The 20343-nt window shown below is 42.3% G+C and overlaps 1 protein-coding gene across 1 annotated transcript; it reads left to right on the forward strand.

The window, feature by feature from the left end:
- The first annotated feature begins 8881 nt into the window (after positions 1-8881).
- On the forward strand, positions 8882-19759 carry NRN1 (neuritin 1). Its single transcript, XM_074204857.1, has 3 exons — positions 8882-9126; positions 14574-14718; positions 18519-19759. The coding sequence occupies exons 1-3, from the start codon at positions 9072-9074 to the stop codon at positions 18748-18750; spliced, it is 432 nt and encodes a 143-aa protein (XP_074060958.1). The 5' UTR covers positions 8882-9071; the 3' UTR covers positions 18751-19759.
- The last annotated feature ends 584 nt before the right edge of the window (positions 19760-20343 follow it).

Consider the following 20343-nt stretch of genomic DNA (forward strand, 5'->3'; position numbering starts at 1 on the left):
AAACTCTAGCAGTCTTTGCTCACACTATAGCATCTGGGTAAGAGCTGCTGGAAGAAAGATACTTCCCTATTGCTATATTCATGAAATCTGTTTTCCTGAGAATATACTTTAGCACAAATTAATCTAGCTCCTCTGAAAGTTCTGAACACAGCTGAAGGGCAGCTTCATTTTCCTATATCCATTGCTCCAGATACCCATAGACAACCTGGACCGAAATATTTTTGGTAGGTAGTATTTCCTATCTGAATAAATATTGTGAACTTTGTTGGGCTCATTTCTATTTGTGCCCTAATCACCCAATAAAAAGATGTGGCTGCAACTCTTGAGAAATAGCGTCTTCCTAATAATGAAACAAAACTGAAGGCTTTGCAATTTATAAAGGTTATCTGGTCCTTTGGACCTATGGAAGTCCCCTCACAGTAACTGAGCTAAAGCTGGAAAGGAGCTCAGAGGCCACTTAACTAAACTCCTCAGTTTACAATGAGGACACTAAAGCTAAGGAAGCTTAAGTAACTTTCTCCATGTCACACAAGTGGTATTAGAGGCAAAATTTTAATTCAGATCTTCTGACTTCAGTGTAACAATTCTTTCTACCATATCATACTACTATCTTAGATGAGAAAACACATTTCTCTTCTTTCCTTGAAAAAAAATGGTTGAGTATGTATATCAGAGATGATTTGATTTTGCTTACCTGTTTGGTTTGGTTTCTATTTGTTACAAAGGAAGGTTCGCTGTGGAAAAAGGGAAAATCTGGAAATAGTGTAAGAACAAGAAGCATCAATAGAAATTGATCAAAATTTTAAACCTTTTAAAAAGACATCTGAAAACACTCAAGATTTGTCCATTGATTGCAGTTGGAACTTTCTAGTTTATAGTGTTAATTGCATTGGCCAGATAGAAAGATGATATCAAAACACTTCCCTGATAATTTAAGCTCAGCATTTTAATTTATCATTTCCTTAAATAATAGACAGTATACTGTGAAAGATAAAATATATGGTAAGCTTCTTTTTAAAACCAAAATGTTATCTTTCTAAAAACAAACTTATTCTCCATCTGAAATTCCCTGTTCAAGTATTTCAACAAGAATCATAGACTTGATACAAATAGATAGGCTTCCATTAAGAGGAAGGTTACTGACTGATTGAGTGATAAAAGACTGACAAGCCAAGAAAGGTCCTAGAAAAGAAGTTATTCTTCTTAGAGGATACTAGGAAATACAAACATGAGGGAATAGAGATTAATCATTTCACTACTAACTGGAGGAAATTGCATTAGAGAAAGAATTATTTTCACTAAACAATCAGGAAGAAATCCAGAGCTGTGCAGCTATTTTTGGTGTTTATAGAATATTTCATCTAAGGATTTCACAAACATCACCTGGAAATGTTTGGTAGGATCCTGGACTCTGGAATCTTGCTGAAACACTGTCTGCTATCAAGTAGAATTTTTGACACAAAATAGATCTATCTCAGACTCCCTCCCAATCTTCCACAGACATCCCTCAGTTGCTTATAGGAAAGAACTGTCAATATTTGGTCTTAATCCCTTGTCTTCCCTTTGTCCTTTCACTGAGGTTCAAAATTTAACAAACTTCTAGCTAAAGGTAATACTCCAAGGAACATAAATGCATTATAAGAAAATCATAATAAGAATTCATTATAAGAGACACTATGCTAATTAAATGACTAAACATTTTTCTGAACTTAGTCAAATCTAAGATATAGGCATCACCAAAAACTAACAATCAACAAAAAATATTCATTTTTAACAATATATCTCATCTATGCAGTCTTCTCCTCTTAGAAGATATATTTTCTAAGTATCAATCAGAGGCTTTAGTTTAACCAGACTAAACCTTTTATAAAGCACTGAAGAAGCTAAGTCCCCAATTCAAAAGTTATGTAATAAGGAATAACCAATTAAATATCACACATATTAGATCCTAGGAGCCTAGACCCCATCCTGGGTAGCATGGTGGAGAAAGTGATGTGGCTTTCCATGCCACTTGCATGAGCTGAAAAGGAGCAATTACAAGCTTCCCATTGAGATAAGGGATTACTATATCTCACCATCTATACTTCCCTAAAGTTCGACAAATCTTACCGTTGTCCTATACATATGCCCTGTAGATCCCTAAGGAAACTTGCATTTTTCTATGGGTTCTGCAGCTGGACCCTGTAGACTTCCAGGCCTTTCAGTTCAATATAACAGTCAGTTTCTTTTATATGTGTGATGACCCCTTATTACAGTATTTACTCATTGAGATCAGTAACTATCTCATTTTTCTAGCAGCATCTCTACTGCTTGGCAATGGCATATTTACACATGAGAAATACCTTAAGACAAAAATAGAAGTGGTCCCTGTCCTCCTTCCTTTAGAAGTGATCAAAAAAAAATTACCCCAAACCATGACTAGGAAAAAGTTCTTAGGTAGGTTTCCCTCAGTTTAAACCTGTCCTTATTTAGATCCTCAAACCCCACCTACATACCAAGTATAAAGACAGCACTTCCACCAGACCAGGCCAACTGACTTCCTCAAGAGTGACCATTCAGATCCTCCAAAATTCTTCCATTTCCTTCATGTCCTTGATTACTAAGCTCCTATTCTCCACATCTACTTTAGCTTTTATCCATTTCACTCCTCCAACTTACCTACCAACTTACCAACTTACCTTTGAGCTGTACTCAAGGACTGTGATTGCTGAAAGAACTATGTAATGAATGTGTGTGTGTCTCTCTCTCTTGCAGGAATGATCTTAAGTCAAAGACAAGAAGTTAGTCACTGAAGTGACAGTAAGATCTTTTGAGAAGACAGCCTCACCTATAAGATAAGCCTGTGCCATAAGTCACAGTTATTCATCTATAAAATGAAAGGATTGGACTAGATCTGTCATTCAGTGCTAATGCTTCATCTAAAATGTCTTCTAGCACTCAACTTCTATGATTATGAATTGTATAATTGAAGATTCAATGTATAAAATTCCTATTGTAAACAATGGAGAAAGAAACCATATAAATAAAACATAATGTCCCATTCTATGTAATCTGTCAGAGGAAGAAATACTAGATATAAAGCTAAAATAGTCCAATCCTTGGACAAATGTCCCAACTCCACGATTATACTTTTGTTGGTCAGTCACTTTCAGCTATGACCAACTGCTTCCTTTTCCAGCTCATTTCACCATAGAGGAAACTGAGGCAAACAGTTAAGTGACTTGACCAAGATCACATAGCTGGTGAGTGTCTGAGGCCAGAGTTGAACTCAGGAACTTGCGTCATCCTGACTCCAGGCCCGGCACTCTATCCACCACAATCACCTACCTGATCTAATATTGATGACTAAGTTCAATGGCCTTTTTTCAGTCCATAACTTCCTTATCTTGTCTGCAATTTTTGATACAACTGGCCCACTTCCTCCTCCTGGACACACCTTATGGCTTCTATAGCATTCCTAACTTTCTGAATATTCTTCTTCAGGTCCCTCATTTGGATCAGCTTCCTGAAGCACAGGTATTCCCCAAGGTTTATTTTCTCTATCTCTCAGTTGATAATTTAATTGCATTTCATAGATAGGTCCACTTATCTTCTCTATGCAGAAGACTCCTGAAATTATATATCCAACTCAAATTACTCTCCTGAACCCCAGTGCTATATTTTAAACTGCTTACTATAAAACTATATATCCTTTATTTCTGTGGAGAATCCTATCACTCTCCTAATCACTGTCATCTTTAACCTTCTCTCATTCCCTTTATCAATCATCAAATCCTACTGATTGATTCACAATATCTATTAAGTTCATCTGCTTCCTTATATTCACAGTATTGTGATAATAATGAAAAAGATAGTTCTCCTGATCCCATTCCAGGAAAATAATGAACAATTAAAAGCATTTTTTTGGTAACTAGATGATTGGTAACCTTGGAGAAGACAATTGCTGTAAAATGGTAGAAGTGGAAGCTAAATTGCAGAAGATTCAGGAGTGAGAAGAGGCAGCAAAGAGATTATTCATTGAAATAATCAGTGAGGGATAAGAGGGGATTTTATTTCAAGATAGTAGTTGAGAGGCAACTAGGTGGCACAGTGGATATAGCATCAGCCCTGGAGTCAGAAGGAACTGAGTTCAAATCTGAACTCAGACACTTAATTGCCTAGTTCTTCGACCTTGGGCAAGTCACTTAATCCCATTGCCTTAAATAAATTTTTTTAAATAGTAGTAGAGTCTGAAGAAGTTTATATATTATTTTTTATGATAGGGGAAACTGGAAGATGCTAATAAACAGAAAGGATGGAATCAGTAGAGAGGGAAAGAAAGAAGATATCATACAAAGAGGTGATTCAGAAAACATAAATCACAGGGTTGGAAGTTGGAAAGAACATTTGAGATCATCTACTCCAAGCCCCTCATTTAAAGATGAGAACACCCAGGGCAAAGTCCTATGGAACACAAGAGTATAGAAACAAAAGTATAAGTGCAAAGGGATAGGGAAACCTCTGGCAAGTACCAACATCCTGCCATCTGAGGCAGAAATAAAAAGGAGGTCACAATGAGATTCATAGTCATAGAATTTTAGAGCTGTAAGGGCCCTTAGAGATGAAATGATGCTCCCATTTGAATGAGGAAAATAAAATCTAGTAAAGTGTGCCAAACCAAATCTAGTGTATTTTGAAAAGGTTAAGGAATCAGGTTGAAGAATGAGAAACATTGATTCTCTTCCGAATTTTATTATATGATTATGTGATCTTTTGAAAGTTACTTAACTTCTTAGATAAAGTTCTCAGTTTATCATCATTCTATGCAATTCTCTTCCTTGATACATATGGTAATTATCAGGATATGAATTGGGGAAAGAAAAAATGGAAAGAAAGGAAGGAAGGAAGGAAAGAGAGAGAGAGAGAGAGAAAGAAAGAAAAAGTTTCATTGGATTAAAAGAGCTATAAAAATTCATGTTGATGACTTAATAGTTTTTAGCTGAAGGTGTATGAAATGGCAGACAATCATAAGACAGAGAGACACATTTGTAAGCCAAACTATTTAAAATTTTATCTGTGAATTTTTTCTGCCTTACAAATTGGAATTATGGTTTTATTGTGATCCTGGCAAATGTTCTTTGCAAAGAATCCCAGTGATGCAATCTGAGAAGATAGCTTCTGGCAAGTTCAGTTCTGATTGGAAGGATTAGTTGAGGGATTGACTTGTTTAATGATGCTGCTGCCTTTAAGATGCTCAATTGGTGAGTTTAAAACTACAGCAAACCAACAATGAAAGTGCCCACAAGTGGAAAAGATAACCTGTCTCATTGGCCAACCAGATTTAGAATTTAATTTGGTCTCTTCAGTAATCCAAAAGAACCTTGCAACCTCACTCTAGTGAGTGCAGATCAATCACTCCAGTCTAAAATGATTAAAAACAAATATATAGCACCAAATACTTTTGCAAAACCTAAGCATAATGAAAAAGAAAATGACTTACTAAAGGTAGATGTAATAGAATACCCTTCCATAAGAGGCAATCCAGTGGATAGAAGCATTGTTATTAGCAGCTTGGTCAGAGTCTGATCTTGCATTTTGGTCTATTCAAAGCAGTTCCTAATTTTGTTTTGTTTTGGTTTTTGTTTGTTTTTTTTCATCAAACATCTTTTGGGCACACATTTAATAATGAGAATCACTTCCAATGTTCCAAAATGATCAGCAATTGGCAAAGGGAGGTTCCATTTTCTTTTCATACAAAGACAAAAACAGTGTGTCCAGCTGACCAGTATTCAGGCTGCACAGGGACCTGGGCCTTAAAACATTTAGCATCTACCTCCCATCACCCACCCTGGGAGCCCTTCTGCCAGAGGAGGCTGCAGTATATATATAGCTTTCTTCTCATCCTCAGTTTTTAGTGTAGATATTTTTCTTAATTTTTCTTTCTTTAGAAAAAATATCAGCCAAAAAAAAAAAAAACAGCGAAGGGAAATGAGATGGAGAAGGGGGAGAAGAGAAGGAGGGAAATGGGGGAGGTGGGGAGGAAAGAGGAGACCGGACAGGAGCTGCGCTATGCAGTACTGCCAGAGCAAAAACTCTTTAATGAAAGATGGATTTGTTAGAAACTGGACAGAAGGCAGTCCCACTGATCTTGCAGCATTGCACACCTCCAGCCTGCGCTGGAGCGGCTCGGACCATCCTAATGCGCATGTGCGTCCGTGTTTGGGGTACAGAATGAGCAGATGTAGGGCTGATGCTCAAAAACACCTCCAGCGCACTGTAGCCCTGTACGTACACACACACACACACACACACACACACACACACACACACACACACACCACACCACACCACACCACACACCACACAACCCTCTTCCTCTGTCCCTGGGGAATTATACTCCTGAGCCCTGTCGGGATGTTACACAGGATGAGAAGCCGCAACTGCAGGGCAACTGGGAACTGGGAAGAAGGCAAGAACAGGAAGGCGGGGCTGGCCGGAGGGTACCAATACCTTCTCCCCACCCTGCATCCCGAGATAAATAAACACTGTAACCCGAAGAGTCCGCGCAGGCTGGAGCAGTGGAGGGAGGGGACAGAGAGACTGGGTGGGCCATGAGCAGTAGGAAAGCTCAGCCTCTGAAGCCCCCAGACAGGATGAAATAGAGACCAGGGTCAGAGCCCCGGGGAAGTGAGGGTGCGCGCCTCCCCGCGGTGAGCCCCAAATCTCGGGGTGGATCAGAGAGCTCCTTGCGCCCCCACCTCCTGGCCTCTCCGTGTCTCTCCCCCCGCACCTTCCTTTCTTAGAACCTCCAGAGCTCAGACAAAGGAACCCCAGGCTGCTGCTCAGCATTTGGATGCGGGGAAGGTAATCCCCCCAATTCCTCTCCAAGGTCTCATTGCCTGCCAGGAATGCGTGGGGGAAGGGGGAGCAGACCCAGGTCAAGTGGTCCCGCCCCGGTGACGTCATGTTAGGCGGGGTGGGGAGAGAAGCCAGCTCCTCCCATCTATTTTCCCGGCTCCTCCTCCTGCAACACACACACACACACACACACACACACACACACACACACACACACACACACACACACACACACTCACTCTTACACTCAAACAGACACAGGACCTCAAGGGAGTTTTTTAGAGCTACCCCACAAGGATAGATCATACTAAACCCAAAATTACAGACTTTAGTGCCCCTTCTCCACTGCAAAGTGTCTCCTCTTCCACTTCCAAGGTTAGAGTTTATACCCAGTCGTTCTCTTTTCTTTATTTTACATTACCCTTCCCCCCAACTTCAGTTTATTCAAAAAACTGAGTCTTAAGGAAACTGAATTAGACTGTGAATAGTTACTCGAAAGAGTGAGTGACTTAGATTATCCTCTTTGCTTGCCTTTGTGATATATATTCATGAAATTGTTTTCCCCAATTCGCATGTATTATAAAATCTCAGTCTGCATAAAAGCTGTAGTCTACATAAAATCTCAGTCTACATAATCTATTTGTGGCAAAACAAGAATTGAAGAGAAGGGAAGGAGGGGATGGGGAGAAGACGCCTACTTTGCCCAGGCATAGTACTAAGGGCTTAAGAACCAACTTATTTGCCCCCAAGTAGATATGGATTTGTATATGATCAGAGAGCAGAATATGGGATAAGTGAAATGGCCTATTTAGATTGATCATTTAAAATCTCTCTCATTTACGGACCTGCTTGTTCATCTTATCTTTCACACTGTATCTAGCTCGAGATGTTTTCTGCAGAAACATTGACTTGAATAACAAACTGGACGTTATATTACACCCATCAAAAAAATATACCTGAGAGTTAAGACACTGGTCTGAATCCAAGAAAACTACAAACCATTTACCCCTCAAATTTCACAGTCAACAACAGTGGTTGTATCTGTTATACTAGAAAATCATCTTTGCGGGATCTACATCACCCCTTCTCTTTCTTCTCTTTGCTTTCTAGCCCCTCCCCAATCCGCTCCCCCCCCCAAAGTGAATGAGGCCTCACTTTTCTCTCCTGAGGAAACTGAACGGTATTTGTGTATTTATTAACCAAGGATGAAATCCATCAGATCGCGTATGAGTGCACGCTCGTGCATGAATATGCGGCTCGCTCTCGTGGGAGTTTGTGGACGTGGTTGTGAACGTGGTTGTGTGTGTGTGTGTGTGTGTGTGTGTGTGTGTGTGTGTGTGGACTTGTGTGTGTGCGCGCGCTGTGCTCGCTGGTGCTCCAGGCTGCATACTGAGCTCAGCTGTTGAGTTGGAGAAAAGGAGGGGGTAGACCAGTGCGCGTGTGTTCAGGGAGGGAGGCGGGAGAGAAGAAGGGGGGAAGACCCTCCAGGATGAATAGAGCTTGCTGGGCTTTTTTCCCTTCCGTTCTTTTTCTCTAGAAACTCCCCTGCAGTATTAAAATGTTAAGGTAGAGAAAGGATTTTTCGATGAGCCAATTCCTGGTGGGTCCTGGGGAGGCGGGAGGAAAGTGAGGATGGGGGAGAGAGGAGGAATGAAGAGGCAGGTTCAAAAACGATCAAGCAATAGTGAACTGGGAACGCAAGGACTCCCCAGCTGAGGGGTGTGTGTGAGGGGTCACACGGCCCACGCCTCACGCAATGACTGGGAAAAGATGGAGAGTGAAAATGGAAGAGGTAGAGAGTGGTGATGGTGGTGTGGATATTTTCACCATGGGGAGGAGAGATTTCGTTCAGCTTGCACATGAACGGGACCTATCTGGATAATTCCAGCTTCTGATGACTATAAATGGCGATTCTCTTCCAAGGTGCCTATATAAAAAAAAAAATCATTCCCTGTCATCCCCCACGTCAGGCCTACTCGTGGGCGTGAGGCTGTACTTCCTCCGCCCCCTCCTAACGGAGTGAACCATTCCCAGCTCTCTCTCTCTCTGTGTGTCTCTCTCACTCTCTCACTCTCTCTCCATCTCTCTCCTCCCTCTCTGCCTCCCCTCTTTACAAAGTAGTCTTCTGCTGCTGCTGGAACTTGTTGGCAATGCCTATTTTTCAGCTTTCCCCCGCGTTCTCCAAACTAACTATTTAAAGATCTGCAGTCGCAAATGGTTTTACTAAATGTAGGATGGGACTTAAGTTGAACGGCAGATATATTTCACTGATCCTCGCTGTGCAAATAGGTAAGTGGACTGCAAAATGATGTCTCGAGTTTTATGCACCCTAAACCCAATCGGTGCTTGGAAGACAACGGCTGTCTAAATAACTTAATCGGACTGGTTTGACGGGTGCAGAGGTGACAGGTAACTCCCACTCGGCTGATTGCATTAGGGTTTTCTTGCAGAGCTGGTAAAATCCAGAAGGGACAAATTGGTCATCGGTTGGCTCCTTAGATATTCTCCGTCCCATTCCCCTTTGCCTAAGTGAATGGGCTACCCTGGACTTGCCAGGAAATGTTTATATGTGGTCGATTGCTTTTCTTCTTTTTATCTCGTAATCTATATTTGCTTCTGTATCTAGACTTTTACCGTATGTCATGGATGCTGGCGGAATGGCATTGATTCCCCAGCTTACGAAAAGACACATTTTGATGGGACAAACGGGTAAGAAAGGGAAGCAAGGAGATGGAGAGACAGAATTGGAAAGTTTGTGTTCCTGAAAGCAAAGATATGTGGGGTTCCAGCTGCTGCATATAGAACTTTGTCATTCCCTCCTTCCCCGCCCCCATCTCCCAGCTGCAGTGTTTGCCCAGGGAACCACATTAGGTGCACGGTTTATTTATCCTTGCTGCAGTATTTGCACAGCGCTGGATGGGGAGGGGGGTGTTAAAATAATAGATAAGTTCACAAACTGAAATGAGAAAAGAAATATCATTCGATATATTAAAATTTTACATGCAATGCATTTATACATTGAGAAATATAATTAACATCAGAACGTTATTTTGATAAGAATTGGATTAGTTGCATATATATATATATATATACATATATATATACATATCTGTTTTATGGTCTCTCCAGACATATTTGTGTGTATCCATATCATGTGTGAAAAAGGAGTCTAAGGTGCTTGAGTTTCCAAAGTACCCTCTTGTTTAGGGAGGTCAAATGTCTTTGTTCACCATTTTGTGTCAAGGAATTTTTCTCCGTAGTTATACTTGTCGAACAATTTGGCATCCAGAATGAAGAAAATGCTATAGACAGATTAAATGGAATCGCAGACTATGCTGCTTAGTTCGATCATTACTTAAATATGATCTAAAGGGAAAGGGAAGCAGGTTACTACTAGATCAAGAAATAGATTTTTAAAAAGCAAAACTCTTCAAACGGGTTTTCTGCAGTCAGAGGGATCTATTGCCTTAGATCTTTGCAGTCTGTAGCATTCTTTGCAGACAGATCTTTGCAGTATTGGGAGGGGGGTGGTGAGGAGAGTTAAAAGAGTAAGGTTTAAGGCGGGGAAGAGGGAAGCTACACTTGATAAATAATATTTTGTCTTCTGGAGAAATCTGAAAGAGATGTTGTTAGCATGCAATTTATAACCGAAGACAAGACTGTTTTCAGAAGAGTATTTCTGAGTGTTCGAAATGGTCTCGTATTACTAAACTATTTTTTCATAAAGCTTTTTGGGGTTTGAGAGTGTATGAATGCCAGAGGGCTGTGTGTGTGTGTGTGTGTGTGTGTGTGTGTGTGTGTGTGTGTGTGTGTCCCTGTGGGTTAGATCAATTTCTTCTAAGAATTTTGATGCTTTAAAATTCTGCCATCCGTTCACATATTTACAATATGGAGTTTTTTCTGATTGTGAGGAAATTTGTTGAAACTGGAAATAAATACACTGGACAGCCTCCAGTTAGATCATGGATTTTCAAAGAGCATGAGAAGGCAGTAAGTGTTGAGTTAGTTTTCATCATATGAAGGCAATATCAGTGCCTGTTTCCTGTGCCCCCCCCCAAAAAAAAATTATGTGTTGCAGAATTTCTGGTTTGAAATCTTGTGGGGAAAAGACCTTTGTAAATGGACAGGATTAGGGTTGAAATTGGATCGTGCAAATGCTCTTCAAGTGCATTAGCAACTGCTCAGATATGACCATATGTTGAAGCTGGAATTCAAGTTACACTATTATTTGATCCTAAATGTATATCTTTATCCTCAGTAGATCCTTATTCTTTATTAATTTATGGCTGGAAGCTCTTAGGAATCTTTGACATTTGCCAAGAAAAGTGGAAATGAAGTAGGAGGGGAAAGAGAGGGGAGGGGGTTGGGATGAGGAAAGAGAAAGGGATTAAGAATGAAAAATCTTGGTTCAAATGAAGAGATGAATGAAGATGATGTTTTTAAGAATCAAGAAAGAGGCATAATGTTAAAACACAGGGAAGCATATTTTGCTTGGGGAGACCTAATTGGAGGTTCAATTAAGAAGAGTCCTTTGACCTGTTCCAATAAGGGTTTCATATTCTCTCATTTTCAGAGAGTCTCCTTTTATAGTAGAGAATGTTAAAAATGAGTTTTCAGTTTCAAAAATAAAGAAAAGAAAATATAAAGAATTGTTTGGTAGTTTCTTATTTTTAATAGACATCAAATGTGTATTCTTGTGGGTCTTTTCCTTCAGCAGCTCTGGATGGTGTGATAAGTGTCTTCCCTCTCTTCACCTCCCAGGACCCCCTTCTCCTCTAACTTTACTCTTTAAAGAGATAAGCAATTCAAGGTCTCCCTGTTTTCATTGAGGTTGTCAAAGTGAGGGAAAGGTATCCTTAAGAAGAGAAAAGAAAGACTTTTTTTTTACTATAGCATTGCATTTCCTGCCATTTTCTGCTCTGATGAATTTCTGGGTGATTCGTGACATTTTTACTGAGTCCTATTTAAAACCTAGGCCATAGCGCTCGGACTCTCTCTCCTCTCTTCTTTCTCTCTCTCTCTCTCTCTCTCTCTCTCTCTCTCTCTCTCTCTCTCTCTCTCTCTCTCTCTCTCTCTCTTCCTAAAGGTCAGAGCTATTTGTTCCCTAGTCATAGTCTCTTTCCAATAGTATGAATGAATTACTAGTCTGAATTAGCTAGCCGGCCCCAGGCTGGACAGTTCCCAGTCAGCTATCCTCAGGCGGTGCTAGTCCAGCAGGTGCTGTTGCAGCTCCTTGGTTTGTGGGTCTCTCTATTTAGGCCTAATGCTAGGAGACTGGGTTAGTCCGGAACAAGGAAGAGGGTTCCTAGTGGGGGAATAGAGAAATCTTGGAAATTCCCTCTGAAAAAGGGGAAGTAAAGAGCAGAGCTCCGAGCTCCTAGAGTTATGACCAGAGTCAAACCTGAAGCCCTAGGCATGGTTTCTCCAAGTCTTCCCTAAAGTCTAATTTTAGTTGTGGCCTGGAAAACTAGAGCCCTAACCTCCATTTCACCTCTGTCCCTTCTAAATCTATCGCACCCTCCAGCCACAAGGCCACACTGGTGCAGCAGGCGCTGCAGCGGGAGTAAATGCGGGAGACCCTCTAGGGCTTTGGGTTCTTTCCGTTATCCAGAATCAAAGCGTATTAAATTACAGCCACAAGCTTTCAGTTCACTTGCTGACCATTGGGAAATGCCTTTGAAAGCCAGAGACCTGAAGTCTCTGGGGTTCATCTTTTGTAATTTACCTCCCTAGAGATCCAAAAGTAAACTAAAGTGGGAAAAAGAAATCGCCTTTCTCTTCCTCTACAGATTTTTCCCCTCCTTTCCTCTTCCCACAGAGATCCTCCCCCTCCCCCAATTTTTATGGAGAAAGAAAGAGTTTGGGATATATCATCAACTGCTCTTGTTCCATTCTGCTTTGTGGGGATTTTCCAGCCCCAGACACATCCACCCCCAACAACGCACTCCAAGGAGCAAAACAGCTCCAATAGTCTCTTGCCTCCGAATTGTGGACCCTTCCTGCTTCTTCTATGAGTGATTTTGGAGCTGTGAGCATAGTTCGGTGGAAAAACAGGGGAGACACGCCGCATCCCTTTGTAGCCAGGTTTTTTCCTAAGCTCAAATGGGATTGCCGGAGGCGCCAAGGATCCCTGGGAGAGGAAGCTGTCACAGCCCTATGTTAGGATTGTAGAGATAGGCAGGTTTTTTTGTTTTTCCGGGGTGAGAGTAGGGAATGCCTAGAAATGAAATCCTTTCCGCAGCACTACATAGAGGTGAGATGAGGTAAACCAGTTCCCCTCCCCTTGTTTCCACATGACCGCAGCACTAGCCTTAGTGGACGTGACACCAGGGAGACCCAAGGGGACACATATACAAAGGCTTTGAACCCAGAACACCCAGCAATCTCTCCTTACATGTCTTAACCCTCCAGTAATCATCGTCCCTCCAACCCAAACATACATAAGCACGCAGGCGCACCGAACCCAGGCTTGATTTGAGAAACGATTTTATAATTTAAAAAAAAAACAGGTGTTTTATATTTCTGAAGCAAGCCTATTAGGGAAATGAAATTTGAAATATTTATTTCCTCCAGAATATTCTGTAGCATTCACTTCTTTAAGTCTCTCAGACTTCTGAGTTGTAATCAGCCCCCTCCTCTTATAGAGGTGAAGTGATTTGCCCAAGGTCATACAGTTAATTGCTGGTTAGGACTTAAATGAATTCAAGTTTTATCCTGGTGGGGTTGTTTTAACTTCAAGTCTAATGAATGATGGAGCCAGTAAGCTAGCTATATCTCTGATTATCTCGGTCTCTGTGTGTCTATTTCACACACACACACACACACACACACACACACACACACAAACAAACAAACATACACATTCATACACATGCAAACACACAAACACATCTCATGTTGATTCAAAGAAAAATTTAAAACCACATCATCAGTACTTCTGGTTCATCCTCTCTATATTAGAAGGACCAAATATTAATTGTATAGTTGGTTAAGCAGAAGGCATCCTTTAGACTAGGAAAATAGGTTTGTAAGGATCGTAAAAGTCGGAAAATGTGCTCCGACATCTCTGACATTTCATTGTTCATAGAAAAAAAATTGTAAGGTAGAGATGATTGGAGAAGAGGAGTTTTTCCATGGATTCGCATCATTCCACTAGTAGTTTCTACATTCCCAGTTTTGGGGACCCCTGTCACAGCCTTCAGAAACAAAAATCAACAAAACGTTATAGAGGCTTAGCGGTGAAGGTGCTAGGGATTTGTTTTTTGTTGTTGTTTTTAGGGATGGAGAAGGAGAGGCGAATGGCAAGCGAGATTTTGGGGGAGGAAGGGTCCACAAAAGAACCATCCCTCTCCCTCCCTCTCGCCCCTAGCCTCAAATCTGAATAAGATGGGTGATTTGGTGCCTGTCTGGTTTCCAAATCTGTCATTCTCAACACACGTTTCTCATTTAAAATTAATCCAGTCTGGTGGCTGGAATGCTAATGGGAGCGAGCTGTACGGGTGAGTTGGAGGAAGAAGGAGAGCCTGGGACGTCTCCCTCGCGTTTGAAGCAGAAGTGGGCAGCTGCAAGACCCTAGCCAGAGGCAAGGCTCAGAGCTTGGTACCCTGGACCTGGAGCAGACCTCTCCGGGTTCGGGGACCCTGCTTCTGCAGTGCGGGATTTGATTGTGCTGGGAGTTGGTCTCCGCCTGTGAGGTGCTGATATGTGTCCCCCTCCCTTCCCCTCCTCCCCCGCAGCGTACCTGGTGCAATCGGTGAGAGCGGCAGGGAAGTGCGATGCGGTCTTTAAGGGGTTTTCCGACTGTTTGCTCAAGCTGGGCGATAGCATGGCCAACTACCCGCAGGGCCTGGACGACAAGACAAACATCAAAACGGTCTGCGCGTAAGTTTCCCTGCATTTGTGTTTCTTTATTTTCATACATTGCACTTAACTTTGGAAACTCTGCTCTTCACTTACACCCATCCATCTCCTTCCCTCTACTGCAAAAGTCGGTTTTACCTCTCTCTCTCTCTCTCTCTCTCTCTCTCTCTCTCTCTCTCTCTCTCTCTCCTCCCTCCTGTCCCCCTGTCCCCATTCTTTCTTTCCTTCTCCTTTTTCCTCTCTTGTCTTTCCTCCCTGTCCCTCCCCTTCCTTTTCTTCCTTTAAGAAAAGGTGTGCCATAAGGAACCTAGCCCTACAGTCATTTGGACTGATTATTCCCCAGGCCCTTTGAAGTTTCAGCCAGTGACTGTAATACACTATATTCAGAGGGTCTTTAGTGGAGAGGGTCTGGTTTCTCTGACTTTTGACTCACTGGTCCCCTCAGGGTATCTGTGCATTCTCTGTCATGGGGGGGGGGGGTACACAAGCTGGAAGGTAGACTTAAGTCCAGAAGTATACGTAAAGATGAGGGTGTCCTGCTTCAGCAGGATGTCTGTTTCCATGTAGAGAGTGGGAATTTCCATTTTTACTGTCTTCCTGCATGATGTAGCTCTAACTGCGCCTGCCCAGTGTCCCTGTTGTTAAGCTGCTTAAATTCATTTAAAAAATAGTATAGCCATTTAATTATTACAATAGTGTCCAAAAGGATGCTAAAGGCCCCAGGGAGAAAGAGACGAAGTAATCTAAGTAATCTGATATCCCCTCCTCTTTTATATCTTTTGTTAGTAGTCTCCATTTTTGTCTGTTTAGCTTGGGTTTGCACCACAATAAGGGCCGAAGACTTCACAATTAAGGGGAGAGGAGTGGGAGAGGAAGGGGGGGGGGGGCGAGATAGTTTGATTAAAAAAAAGCCTCGAAATTGGTAGAAAATTTCTTCAAGGTAAAAGAACCAGGTTGTTGGGTTCATTTTAGCTTCCCGCTTCCTTCTCCCCAGCAGTCCCAACAAGGTAAAATCCAGAATGCTGAATAAGGGCTTTTCTTTATTAAATAATCGCGGCTCCTGAGAGAAAGCATGGCTCCTGCTTGTAGCTTTTTTCCTTTGGCTTGGACATCACTCGTAACAAATTGAGCGCATTTCTGCAGGGAACGCGTTAGATTGAATTGCTCTGCATCTTTTCTGCTTCCCCCGCCCCCAGCATTTTTAAAGAGGGAATTATCCATGCACCCAGAGTATCTGCCCTTTCACATACAGTAAGGCAGCCTAGAGGAGGGAATCGGACCGCCAAAGATCCCAGTAATCTGAAGGATTTCTTTCATTCTATAAAATCAAATCCTATCGCTCTCCATCCCCACCTCCTCCGCCCCCCGCCTGCGATTTTTTATTAATAAACCAAGTCCCCAGATCACCGCATTCTTTTCGAAATACCCCTAGTACCAAGAAAGACTCTATATAGTAGTTCCAAGAACTATTCTGAGGCAGTGGAAAGGGGCGCAAACTCAAAGCTCCTTCCTTAAATGCACACACCTCTCTCCAAACGTAGAGTGGAAGATAAGGGTCTATCTATAGCTTTATCGACAAGTTACTAAATATAGAGAGCAGCCCAAATCCTCGGTTATTTTCAAGGATCTCGATGATTTGCCAGGCTTTTGAATTATTTAGCAGGACAGCGACCTCATTAGTTATTTCGTGAAACGGAGAAATGAGTACTGTTGTGGTACCCTGGGGGTCTAAGGCCTTGTTTGAGGTTCGAAAGACAACTCAGTTAAAAGAAGAGCTGTTTTTCTTCAAATGATGGCTGAGTTCCACTTGGTTGCAAACAACCTCCAGCACGAATTCCACCAGGGGTCCCTTACCTGCCCTACCTCCTCCCCCACAGAACCAGGCCCTGATGCCCTCCCTCTCCCCACCAGCATCAATAAAAAAAAAAGATGGGGAGAAATTAGTAGTCCTATGGGAGGCGCAATTACTGCAGAAACACCGCAGGGGGGTACAGGCTCAGCCTTCTGGCATCTCAATATTTTATTCATTGTAAATTGAGAAATCAAAAAAAAGTTCAGGCTGAAGCCCACTCACTCCCTCCCCTCTACCAAGCATGAGCTGTTCATAAATTAGTGGCTAGAATCCATTTCACATAATATTCACATATACATATGCCTGAATAGACACACATACACAAATATACAAACATGATCTACATCTATTTTAAGGGGAGGGGCAATTTCATGGCAATGCTATTTGATACATTAAAGACAAGTCGTCTGTCAGATCCCTAGACTTGGGAAATGGAAGTGACCCAGGTCCTAAAGGAGACAGCGCCCCAGTAATCGATCACGGGTTGGGATTATATTTAGTTCCGTGATCTATTTTTGGTTTTCAAAGGAAAGGGAAAAAGAAAAGAAAAAGGACAGATTTGATGAAGGGGGAGGGGTGCGGAGAAGTGGTTTATGAATTCATGAAAGGTGTCCAGGAAGGACAGGTGAAGGGGAGGGAGAGCGAAAGCCCTCTAAGGATCTCGGCGCCTCTGTCCCAAGGTAACGCAGCCGGGATGGCTCGTGGTGACTTGGGATGAGGGACAAGATCGCCTCTGACTACCAGTTTTGGAGTCCTGGCTTTTCAAAGGCATTGGAGATTGTTATCTAAAATCCCGAGGAAGCTGGGAAGATGACCTGCAGTAGCTCCAGTTTTTATAAGCTCGTGGAATGCAGAGTTAGAAGTCGAGAAATATAACAACACTGAGGGAAGAACCGAAGGGGAGTGAGTAGGAGGCAAACAAAATGGGAGAAAATAAAGAGGAGGTAGAGCAATGTGGGAAGGGGGGGAAAAGAAGTGAGAAAAAAAGAGACTGGGAGTGAGATGGGAAAGGAGGGGAGGGGATAGAAAAAGATAAAATGGAAAGGGGAAAGGATGTTGGGGGGAGGGAAGGAGGGAGAGAGAGAGAAGGGGAGGGGAGGAAAAGAGAAAAGAGGAGGAGTCGGAAATGAGGGAGGTGAAGATTAAAGAAGATAAAAGAAAACAGAAAGGAAGACAAAGAAAAAAGGAGAGGGAAGGAGAAACGGAAGGAAGGAGGGAAGGTGAGAGAAGAGTTGGGACAACGAAAGAGGAAGAGAGGCAGAGGGAGTTGAGGAGGAGGAGGAGAGAAAAATAATCATGGAAGAGAGACGCACAGAGCAGGCGAGTGAGGGAGTGAGCGACACATCTTGCGAGTTAAGAGGCATTAATAGGAGCCAGCTTGCAGGGCTTAGCAATGTTTTCCTTGCTTTCCCCAAGGAAGACTAGCAATCTGTTTGCCGAGGCCTTGGTGCCAAGAGCCTCGCGATTGGTTTCGTCCTGCCCTGCCCCACACTGCACTCTTTGATAGACACAGCCCAGAATTGAGTGGAGGTGGGTGGGTGAAGGAAAGGACGGGCGCTGGCAACCAAGAAAGGAGGAGGCTGTGACTATCGTGACAGTCCCAGGCGTCACGACTTCTTTGAGCTCTCTCAACTACACTGCGGAAGGTGGGAGTTAGAGAGGCGAGAGGGTGAGGGATGCGCCGACTCAATGGCAAACCGAAAAGGGGAGGTTGGGTGTGTTAATGGATCCATGCCAAATGTGAGTGTCCCAGTGGCTCTGAGGAGCTTCGGGAAAACGCCAGGGAAGGGACCTAGGGCCTGCTGAGGGGAGAGAGAGAGATCCCGGGCGAGCTTGGCAGAAGGCGCCGTGGCTGGGCGCTGGGATGGGAGCAGTGGCACTGAGCAGCCAACTTGGGGGGGGGGGGGTTGGCTGCGAGCTGTGGGCTCACAGAAAGTGAACGTGTTCTCCCTGCTTTGTTCCTCGCCAGATACTGGGAGGATTTCCACAGCTGCACCGTCACAGCCCTTACGGATTGCCAGGAAGGGGCGAAAGAAATGTGGGATAAACTGAGAAAAGAATCCAAAAACCTCAATATCCAAGGCAGCTTATTTGAACTATGCGGAAACAGCAATGGGTCGGCTCCTTCGCTCCTGCTCCCGACCTTCCCTTTGCTCTTGGCGTCTCTCTCTGCAGCTTTAGCAGCCTGGCTTTCCTTCTGAAGGAGGGGCACCAGGCGCCCCCGGCAGACACACACTCACTTCATATTACTGGATTTATAGAGGAAGTATCCATCCGTTTTTTGGGGACGTTGTGATTCTCTGTGATGCTGAAAACATTCATATAGGATTGTGGGGGAAAAAACACCACCTTATTCTTTTATTTTTTTCCTCCTTGTGTTTTATTTGCCAAATGTTACCAAACAGTGAGCAACAACAGCCAAACCGGACCTCAGCTTTATTAAGTCTTCAAACGGAAATACAAAAACGCGAGCCCCCTCCCCCGCTTCCCCCTTTTTTCTTTCTTTCTTTCTTTCTTTCTTTCTTTCTTTCTTTCTTTCTTTCTTTCTTTCTCTCTTTCTCTCTTTCTCTTTCTTTTTCTTTCTTTCTTTCTTTTTTCCAAAAGAATCTCAGGAACGGCCCTGGGCCGCCTAATATATTAATCATGATAATACATGAGAAATGATGGGCTCCTCTTAATAGGAAAGAAAATGTGGAGAGAAGGCCACGGGGAATGAATTCAAGATCGATGTCCACGTGCGAAGCATCTAGTGAATAATTCACAGTCTCTATCGCATCTTTCTTCCACAGAATCTTGTTTTGATCATTTCCACTGCGAATTTCTCCTCAAGAAAAGAAAAAAAAAAGGGCAGATTTAATTTTTTTTAAATGATGGGGAGTGAGGGGGGGGTGGGAAGAGATGTATCAAATGACCACAGGACCGGAATGCTGCTAAGGTTGCTGGGAGATTAGCTTTACCTGCTGTTGTCAATGCATCTTTCCAAGTTCACTGCCTTTATTTTCCCTCCTCTCTTGTTTTAGATGTTACACATACAGTAATACCTGAATAACCAACGGTATAGATCATGAAGGGGGCTTAAATGTTATCCTAAAATACAGTATAACGATTTTGACATAAAGAGCCTTGATTAAAAAAATAAAAGAGAGATGTAATTTTAAAAAAAGTTTATTATAAATTAAATTCAGCAAAAAAGATTTGCTACAAAGTATAGAGAAGAAGTATAAAATAAAAATTATTGTTTGAAATGAGGGTGTCATTTGTTTCCTATATTATGCCTGCTTTCTTTACACTGATTTCTTCAATTAAAGAGACAAGGCTTACAGGAAAAGATTGTAACTGGGAAACTGCTAGGATAGAGAGGCAAATATTAAAAAGCTTTGTCTATTCAACAAACTTCATTCTTAAAAAAATTCATAACAGTTCCTAAAAAGAGAAACTGTGACCTGTTGACTCAGTTGGATCAAATATTTCCTTGTGAATTATTCAATTAAGGGGGGGGAGCACATTTGTTTTTGAAGGGTATGGTTTTAAAAATAAAACAAAGAAACAACACAAGCAAAAGTTAGAGGAAATTAATTTTTTCCAGGATGAAAGGAGGAAAAAACCAACCCCAATAAAGGTTAGACTAGTATTGAGCTTATATTTTTCCCCCCTCCCCAATGTTTAACACTATTGGTTAAAACTGTGGGCACTGAAATAGCTACACAGTAGAACTCAAAACATTTTTCTCTAAGCCCACGTGCAGAATAAGATAAAAAGCTTTGTGGTGGGGGAAAGGCTGTTCTGAGCTAGAA

This window comes from Macrotis lagotis, chromosome X (assembly GCF_037893015.1).
Source record: "Macrotis lagotis isolate mMagLag1 chromosome X, bilby.v1.9.chrom.fasta, whole genome shotgun sequence".
Taxonomy (NCBI): domain Eukaryota; kingdom Metazoa; phylum Chordata; class Mammalia; order Peramelemorphia; family Peramelidae; genus Macrotis; species Macrotis lagotis.